This window comes from Penaeus chinensis, chromosome 35 (assembly GCF_019202785.1).
Source record: "Penaeus chinensis breed Huanghai No. 1 chromosome 35, ASM1920278v2, whole genome shotgun sequence".
NCBI classification, from domain to species: Eukaryota; Metazoa; Arthropoda; class Malacostraca; order Decapoda; family Penaeidae; genus Penaeus; species Penaeus chinensis.
In genome coordinates, this window is record NC_061853.1 from 13,987,250 (window position 1) to 13,997,249 (window position 10,000).

Genomic DNA, 10,000 nt, shown 5'->3' on the forward strand with positions numbered 1-10,000 from the left:
CAAGAACTGTGAAATCATTGTGAGAAAAGAAGTACAGTTTCTAAGGTAGAATATCATGATTACCATGGTCATTACAAAAATAAATTGAGAGTTTCCATCGGGAAGAATATACAATCATATTGGCATTATTCACTCCCTCCTCCTGCTCCAATGGTCAGTGTTGTTAGAATGTGGTGTTGCTGCAATCTTTGTTTCCAGAGAAATGAAAATTCCTGCTATAATGTAAACATTCAGATCACATATGCCTGTATTGATGTTATTATTGGTACTTTAAAAACACAATTAAGAATTAATGAAAATATATATTAGGAGAAAAGCAAATACTTGTTACTCAAATTATGATTCACATTTTATTATTGATTATCAAATCTGTTGTTCTACTGTATTCTTTTATAGGGTTTTAGATGATTCTCTAGTCTATATTCCAAGGATCTTTTCTTGTGGTTCTTTGTTGACATCAAATTATATCTCATTATTATTGTTCTCTGTAGGAAGATCTTTGTCTTAAAATGTAAAACTTCTTTAATAAATCCTTTATGATAATCCCATGTTTGTCAGCAACTTGGTAACATTGGATTTGCACCTGTAATTGATAAATTCAAGTCAGGATTTTGTACTTTTATGTGTTTGATATTTCATGTAAATTGGATATCCATTTTTCTTTTCTTTTCATTTTATTTTCCTTATTATATTTGTTAAATTTTGGGTCATGGGTGTGGGATCTTTCATTTCATGAGGTTCGTTTTGCAACTTTATCAGCTATCTCATATTTTATGTTCTTGTGTGAATGGATCCTTTATAATTTTACATGTTGTTTTTGAGTGTTTAATAAGTGCAGTAGGGGTTGTATCTCATATATTATTTCTTTGTATTTTACTGGTTTGTATTTTTTTTTTTTTTTTACTTGTATGGATGTTTGTGAGTCTTAGTTTCTGTAGTTTGTTGTTTATTTAGTTTAAACATGTTTTATTGCTAATATTTTTGCTTCTGTTATTTGTGTGTTGTTTTGTAACTTCCAAATTGTTGTTTTGTTTTTGTATTGAGTGTATTGCTGTGTATATTTTGTAATTCTGGTATGTGGTATTTTCTAGTAAGTGGAAGCATTGTTGTATCATTTGGTGAGGTTAGTTTTTGTTTTCATTTTCCATAAAGTCTGAGTCATTTTTTGTAGGATGTCAGACCATGGAGGAATTGGGTATATGTTGGGGATTGTGTTGACTCAAAAGTTTATTTTCCATTTTTTGCACATTTCAATCACAGTAAATTTTGACATTTTCTATGTTCTTTAAGATTAATTGTTCTATTAGCTTGTTAGCATGCTTTTTCTAAAATATTTTATCATCTGGATGCAATCTATTTCTTTATTCTGTTTGCGATTGTTTTTTGGTTTGTCAAGGCTTGCAGGGCTGTTATTAGCATTGTATTTGCTCCCCAAGTGAATGATGTCGATGTGATTTTTCAAAATTAATTTTTGGGGCATCAAAGTTAACTCCTAAAATTATATGATTATGATTTGCTTTTACTAAATTTGTATTTGATGCTAAGTCATCTGCATAAATTATTTTATTTATTTCTTTTAGTATTTTTATATCTGACATGACTATGACTAATAGTGCAGGGCTTATTGGAAACCCTTATGGGACTCCATTTATAATTTTCCAGTTTTTGAATTTTGTTCTATTTCAACTCATATTTTTCTATCAGTTAAGGAACTGTTGATCCAATTTAATATCCTAGCCCCCTAAGCTTATATTTTTGTCTGTTATTGAAATTGGTTTGTGTTCTGCTAATGAATCTACATGAGTTTGTTTTTGTTAGATCTTTCCTAGGTTTGAATTGGGTTGATTATTGCCTTTTTTACTTTGGGATATTCTCCTTTTTCTACTAAAAATTATAAAATTACTTATATTATGTTCTTTGGTGCATTTTTATAAAATTCATACGTAATTTTATCAGGACTATATACTTTCCCATTTTTTGTGTTTTTTTATAACTAAAGTTAGTTCTTCCAATGTGATTATCTTTGTCTTCTTTACTGTAACTACTAACTATTTTTTTCTTTTTCCATTTTTGTCGTTTAGTTATTATATTTTCATATTCTTTAAAGAATTCTAGTTTTTTATATCTAAATTGCTGGGGAGTTGTTATTTATTAGAGGGTAATTACATGTAGTTGTTTTACTTTTGTTTGTTTTTTTTGTTAATGAAATTCCATATTTTTTTTAAGGAATTTTGAAATTTATGGTAGCACAAAAGTTTTCCCACGATTCTCTTTCCTCTCCCTCTGTGACCTGTTTAGCTTCTGCTAATAATTTTTAATAGTTTAGTCTATTTTCTGAGCTTGGTCTTTTCCTCCATTGATAATAAGCTTTGAATCTCTTCTTTATTATTTCATTGCATTTTTGGGTCCACCGGGGTCTGTTATGTTTGTAATTTATTCTATAATTATCAAAGCTGAAATGCTTTTTTCCCAAGTGTCTTTTATTAAGTTCATTAGTTCAGTTAGTGAAAATATATTAATGTTTGCTTTACTAAGGTCTGTTTCATTGTTTGACCATCCTTCATTTGTAAATTTCCATTTTCTTTTGATGATCTTTGAAGAGATTTAATAGATTTCATCTTTTATTATTGGAAGGCAGTCACTATCTAGGTGTGGACCTGTTATTATAGGTATCTTATTAAGGGTGAACCTTTTTTGTGTCTTTTCTTGTCACTTGTTGTTTTGGGGTTCTTGGGTTCTCTTTATAAATTTGATAATTTAAATTTGTATTTTTGTTTTGGATTGAGTCTGTGTACTGTCATCTTATTCATTTATTAAAGTTTTTATTTGTTTAAAAGTTGGGGTGAAATCATTGATAATTTCCATAATTATTTTTAAATTTGATTTTCCCGGGGTTGTATTGTTCATCAACTTATTGTGGTAATCACCCAGTTTAAATTTTTGTCTTTTCTTTCATTTAGCTTTTGTTTTTGGGTGTAGATAGTAGATGTGGGTAATGGATATGGATGATGGAAGAAAGTAAAGGGCTTGGGTAATGGATATCTCAATTTCAAAGATAATTCAAAGGGTGCTGGTAAGTGCATATGTGGTTGGTTGTTGGGGGTGGGGAAATGATTAGGGTATAAGGGGTAGAGTTGGGATTTGTGGAGATGCTTGTAATGTCATGGAATTGAGTGTACTTGATATGATGATGGGTTGGAGTAGCCTGCTCCAGCTGCATATGGTGAGTGGAAAGAAAGAGTGCTTGTAAGAGTCAGTGTTGATGTGGTATTTCAGAAACTTACTGTTGTGTGAGTTTTGTGTGCTACATGTATGTGCTGCTTGTAGCTATTCATGTTTGTAAATGTCAATAAGGTTGTTTGTGATCTTGTACATGATTGTGAGTGTGTGTGCTTGTATTCATGCTTTGAGTAGGTCCATGTTTATATGTTTTTTTGTGTGAGTTGTTGTTCCAGGTGTACATGTATAATTGTGTATAATAAACCTGGCAACCTTAGTGTTGACCTGTTTGAGCATCTTAGTGTTGTGCTTGGTGAGGTGGTCCCATACAGCTGTGCAGTAGTCAAGTGTTGGGCATACAAGTGTGTTGTTAGCTATGTGTTTAATGTCTGGTATACAGTTGTGTAGGTTTCTCCTCAGAAACCTGGTGTTCTGTTTGCTTTTTTTATGATGAAGTGAGTGTTAAAGAGATTATTAGTGAGGTGTATTCCAGGGTATTTGTAGGATGTGGGTGTCAGTTGTTAGTTGTGTAGAGAGTAGGTGTATTGAATTGGTGTCTGTGATCTGGGGAAATAGAGTACCTTGCATTTGTCTGGTCTGAAGGTCATATGCCATTGTGGTGGATGCCACTATCACCTCACTCAGCACCGGTACAGTCTCGCTCGGCATAGTTGCCTCTGCACCGAGTCAGCTGGAGCGACTTATCGTGGTACTTTGCTCGCTCACTTAGCTCACTCTCTGGAAGGAGAGTGCCTGTAGCAGCACAACTTGGAAAAATGAAGTTCAGCATACTTCCCCAGGTTGGGTCACATCAGGTCCACAGCCGTGTCCTCACACCTTCAGCAGCAGGTGCTTCTCTTGACTCACTTCAGAGACCTGTCTGGCTGACACGGACACCTCTCGGCTCTCTCATTTGACATCGAACTCCCCTCATTCCATGCATGCTTACACAGCACATGTGTACTTAACCCCTTGGTGACGGGTGTAGAAAACTAAAAAAAACAACTTTGAGCATGGAAGTTTGGTACATTAAGCCGAATCACTGCCTCGGAGCACTTCGGCCTGCCGCGGAGGCGTTCAGCCGCACGCCGCATTTTGAGTGGTTTGTTATGATGTCTAGAGACGTGACCCGTCGGGAAGGGGTTAAGCCGCAGAATCCAGAACCGAAATCAGCATTCCCTGATCCTCCAGCAGAACATGACAACAGCAGCAGTAACACAAGGACTGCCCAGTCCTTAGTCGACTGGGGAGCCTGCTGGCTCCCCTTTGATCTCCAGCTTCACCTCAGCACCCAGCAATACCTGTGGGCATTTGCACACACACCATCACTCCATAATGAGACATAGACCAGTCCAAATAATAGATGCAGCAGCCAACCTACTACACTAGGGACCCAGATTGACCTGAACTCTGCTATTCAGCTAATCAGCATACTCAGCTGCGGACACCATTCTTGCTCTTGCAGGATCCTCAATCTGTGGTCCTTTCTTCCTCGATAGGGGGGAGGCATTGTGGCAGATGCCACAATTACCTCACTCAGCACCGGCACAGCCTCGCTCGACATAGTTGCCTCTGCACCGAGGCAACCAGAGTGACACGTCATGATACTTTTTCAATTGCTTCGCTCACTCTCTGGAGGGGGAGTACCTGTAGCAACATGACCCAGCAACATGAAGTTTAGCATACTTCACCAGGTCGGGTTACATCAGGTCCACAGCCAGATCCTCGCACTCTCGGTAGCAGGCGCTTCTCTCGACTCACTTCAGAGACCTGACTGGCTGACACGGACACTGGACAGCGAGCTCCCCTCATTCCATACATGCTTACACAGGGCATGTGTACTAAAGCCGCAGAATGCAGAACCGAAATCACCATTCCCTGACCCTCCAGCAGAACACGACAACAGCAGCAGTAACACAAAGACTGCTCATTCCTTTGCCGACTAGGGAGCCTGCTGTGTGGTGCAGCGGTAGCGATCTCGTCTAGCAATCTTGCTGACCTGTGTTCAAATCCCTCGCCGCCAGTGGATGGTAACCCCTGCCATTCCTTGCACACAGGGGATAACTTAGAATGCAAAATAAAACAGACGCTATTTCACACTAAGAATATCCATTATAACAAATGGAATGAAATTAAACCTTTGATCTCCAGCTTCACCTTCTGCACGCAGCCATACTGGGGGGTACTCACACCCACACAAGCACTCCATAAAGAGATATAGACCAGTCTAAGTAGTAGAAACATTGTAGGTGCATGACCCCACAACCTGAAGTTCAGCATAGTTTCCCAGGTTGGGTCACACCAGGTCCGCCATCACGTCCGCGCTCATTGGACAGCGCCGGAGTACTTAAGCCGCAGAAGCCGGAAGCGAGATCAGCATTTCCCGATCCTCCAGCAGAGGAAGACCACAGCAGCAGCACACAAGGACTGCCCAGTCCTTAGCCGACTAGGGAGCCTGCCGGCTCCCCCGTAGACCAACACCCATTCATACCTGAAGGCACTCACACCCACACATTCACTCCCCAAAGAGATAAGACACCAGTCCAAATAGTAGATACAACAACTCCATATACTATAGCAACAACTAACCTACTACACCCTGACCTTTCTTACTGTTCGAGGGCGTCTATGTCAACTGTGTTGATTGGTTAAAATAAAAGACTTGTCAGCAAAAAGTCTAGTGGAAAAGTTTAGGGTCAATAGTGGAAGGTCGTTAATGTATAGAAGGAAAAGAAGGGGCCAAGAACAGAACCTTGCAGAACACCAGAAGAGACAGGGACAGAGTCAGAAGATGCACTGTCTAGCAGGACACGTTGGGTCCTACACATCAAAAAGGCAGGGATCCAAGAAAGAATTGGTCCTGTGATCCCATAATACTGTAATTTAACTGTTAGTCTTCTGTAGGGGACTTTTTCAAAAGTTTTGGGAAAGTCAAGGAATATGGCAATAACTTGTTTCATCTCATGTCTGTCCAGTAGTTGGGCAATGTCATAATTGGTTGTGATTCTTTGGGTCTCACATGATCATTTAGGCTGAAAGCCATGTAGTGAGTCTGTAATTGTTAATGTGGTTCAGGATGTGCTTGTTTATCGTGTTCAAAAATTTTGCAAAGGACCAATTGAGGGATATGGGCCGATAGCTAGTCTGGTCTGTTCAGTCGCCTGTCTTGAAAAGGGGGGGTGATATTTGCACAATGCCAGTCTATAGGTAGGATGCTTGAGGTAAGTGATTGGGGGAAGAGAGATTGTAGGATAGGAGCAAGAGCAGAGGTACTGCCACTGTTTTTGCATCTTTGCATAGTGTATTTACTTAGGTGTGCCAAGACTCTCTAGTGGGGCAGGTGATTATATTGTCCAGGTGTTTACAAAACACCATTGCAATCAATGGTGTATGCCAAATGTAGTTATGAATGGATAAGAACTGTAAACTTGAGAAAATGCAAATACTATTAAACAATTATGTTTCAATATTTTTAAAATTATCATTAATGATAGAACCCTGCAGACCATATGATTACATGTTCCCTCCATATGGAAGGGAACAGGGCCTTCTAAATACCTAGATTAAGCACATTATAGTAACTGACTCTTTGAGGACTAAATACTTTTGGAACCAACTGTGTTCACAGCATTAACAAATTGAGACATGTTTTTATAGATGTGGGGGTACAATAATTTCCATATTTGATGATATTTAAGTCTTAAAGGGTTTTAAAGGAAGTCAACAAGTAAAAAGAAAATTTATTCACATTAACCTATTGCTGACAGGCATGGCATGCCCACTTTGAGTTTACTTGTTTAATTGTTTTTACGCATAGATGGCTACACTTGTACTAAGTCACCAATGCGCCAGTTATGAGTACTACATGTCTCGCCCATTCACCCTTTTCACTAATTTACGAAGATATTTTATGTTATCTTATTTTGCTGTTACTAATGTTTATAACATTATAGTAATCATAATGTTCGTAATAAAAATAACACCATCGATATTCATAGCACTAGTAAAAAATGCATTTTTCCTGCCAATTCAAGGAAAAGTGAAATCAAGTAAGGTCACAAGATTTACTAATTGACTCCTTTGTGGCTAAGCACTAGCAGAGCCATCTATGTACAGAGACATTTCACAAAAAATTAAAAAAAAATGAACACAGCATTTTCCCCATTTTTTATTAATTTTCCCCAGCGACAATGGGTTAGAATACCTAGAAATATTTCTGTGTTCCTTATTTATATCATTTTGAAATTCAATTGTATGATTTAATGCTGTTTTATTTTTTGTTCATATGCAGTTCTCAAAGTTGTAATTCATGGAAATTTCATTTACCCAAACAGATTTTTCCTCGTGGTCAGAAAGTTGCTGTAAACAAAATGTTTTTGAAAATGTACAGTGGTCAGATTACTGTATTACTTGGGCATAATGGAGCAGGCAAGACAACCACAATGTCCATGCTGACTGGTGAGTCTTGTCATTTTGTTTGTGTTCATTGCTTTACAACTATGCAGCTAGTGCTAATATAATTTTCATAATACATAAACCTGCAGCACTGAACAAAATGCAGTAAATGTTTGTTTAAATGAGGTAAGAACAATCCAGAATCTAGAGATACTTTACTTCCAGTGCTTGTTCCCTTTGTCTGTGAGTCTATCTCTATGGGTTTCTGTATGTCTGTATGTTTAGATACACTCCTTCTTGTATTTACCATTTACTTTGGTATATTCCTAAAGTTCTCTTCACCAACACCATGGCTAATCACAAACTGTTCCCACAGTCCTGTTCATCACGATTGTGGAAGGCCTGTCAAATAGTAGCAGAAATTTTTCCTGAAACTATTCCATTGTGAAAGAAGTATTTGTATTATCCACCCATATATATATATATATATATATATATATATATATATATATATATATATATGGAAATGTTTCCTTCAGCCACACCCACAATGTCATCCCCATAACCTCCACTGCCTGGGCCAATCACACAGTTATGTTTCCCACCTCTATCTTCTTGTAAATTAAATATAATTAGTGTTAAGTGGCAAGTCAGTTACCATATCACATATTTCATCTAGATGAACCCCAGATCTTTCCCTCCTCCCAGACTCCCTATCCACACACCATACAGTCACACATCACATAATTATTTCTTAGTATATTGTTGTCTTTTTACTATTCATACATCTTTACTATTCATACATACACCTATGAATATATTCAAACACCTTTTTTGAATTTACAAAATTATTTTTATGTGTTTGATTTATATCTTCACAGTAATCACTCCCCATTTTCATTCATATATGAAGGGTAACTGTGATAACATTTTCATCCTTGCACTTATTCACAATGTGCATATTTGACAATGAAATATAGTGTCATGTTTTAGGGGGATTTCAGTTTTTTGGAGTTTATGATTTCATAAGCTAGCACTGCTAGAATTGCATGACATACTCTCATTTTCCCCTAGGTCTCTTTCCACCTACATCGGGCACAGCTGAAGTTGGGGGATATGATATTGTTACTCAAATTGGAGCAGTCCGAAGATCACTTGGATTATGCCCGCAACATGATGTGCTTTTTGATGAACTGACAGTGTCTGAACACATTGTCTTTTTTAGTAGGGTAAGTGTTTATCTCAGATGATTTTTGACTAGCTTTACTAGTAACTAGATGCTAATACTAAAAGGAAAAAAAAAATGTTATAATGAATATCAGAGGATGAAACTGAAATAAACTTAGTTTAGATTGAAAGTGTGATCATAAGTTAAGATAAACTTATTGACAAATATTTGTCATCTTAGTGAGTCATAAATCAAAAGGAAGGAATTGTGCTTGACATGACATGGTATCTTGTGTTAGATGTTGGCTGTAATTTTGGCCATTTATATGCCTAGAATAGTACTAAATAAAAGGTAAGGTTTAACCCCTTGGTGACGGGTGAAGAAAACTAAGAAATAACTCTACGCTCTGGCAATCAATAGCAACGCTCTGACTTTGAGTGCGGGAGTTCGGTACATTGAGTCAAATCACCACCTCTAAGCGCTTTGGCGTGCCGCCGCGGCGTACAGCCGTGCGCCACATTTCGAGCGGTTTGTTATGACGTCTAGAGACGTGACCCGTCATGAAAAGGTTAAGGCCGAAAATCCATTTCTTCTAGTTTATTTCAGTTTCATCCTCTGATTTGTATAACTTTCTCTGGGCATTTGATCATAAAATGATATTAATTTCAGATAACAAGTTCATTTTATTTTTTTCATGTTCTACAGTTTAAAATTGCATTTCTTTTCATATATCATTCATACTCCACTAACCAATGGGGAGGGGGTTATCTTGCAAATGTAAAAAACAATTTTTTTTTTTTTTAACCCACTCATGTGTGGTGACAAGACTGCATGCTTTATCTCTGTAATGTTGTTTTCTCTTTTTCTGCAGAAGCATTTTTAGCTTTCTTACCATTTTCTAATGTCTGTATTTCTCACTTGATTGCTTTATCAAGATAGAAATAGACTGTTATCTTTTCACAGACTTCATATCATCTCTGTAGGTAGTCCATAATTCAGTGCAATAATAATAACAATAAGTAACACTTTGTTATTTGTGTCATTCAATAACATTTGTTTCTTTGTAATACAACCTGTGCTGCCAGTCACGGAGGGCAGGAATAGGATCCTGAGCATGGAATATAGTCCTCCCTAGAGCCGGCACTCTTCATCATGTCTCATGGATTGTTTATCGATGGAAATAATGCAAAAGCCTCCGAATCTAGTCACCCTCCAAGA

General features: G+C 37.2%; 1 protein-coding gene across 1 annotated transcript in view; it reads left to right on the forward strand.

The window, feature by feature from the left end:
• LOC125044173 (phospholipid-transporting ATPase ABCA3-like) overlaps nucleotides 1-10,000 on the forward strand; it is a gene marked incomplete at its 3' end in the record, with an annotated part of 67,833 nt that overhangs the window by 32,543 nt on the left and 25,290 nt on the right. The window contains exons 14-15 of the mRNA XM_047640631.1: nucleotides 7,554-7,677; nucleotides 8,689-8,843. Of these exons, the coding sequence (XP_047496587.1) occupies nucleotides 7,554-7,677; nucleotides 8,689-8,843 (279 nt within the window). The remainder of the gene's footprint in view (nucleotides 1-7,553; nucleotides 7,678-8,688; nucleotides 8,844-10,000) is intronic.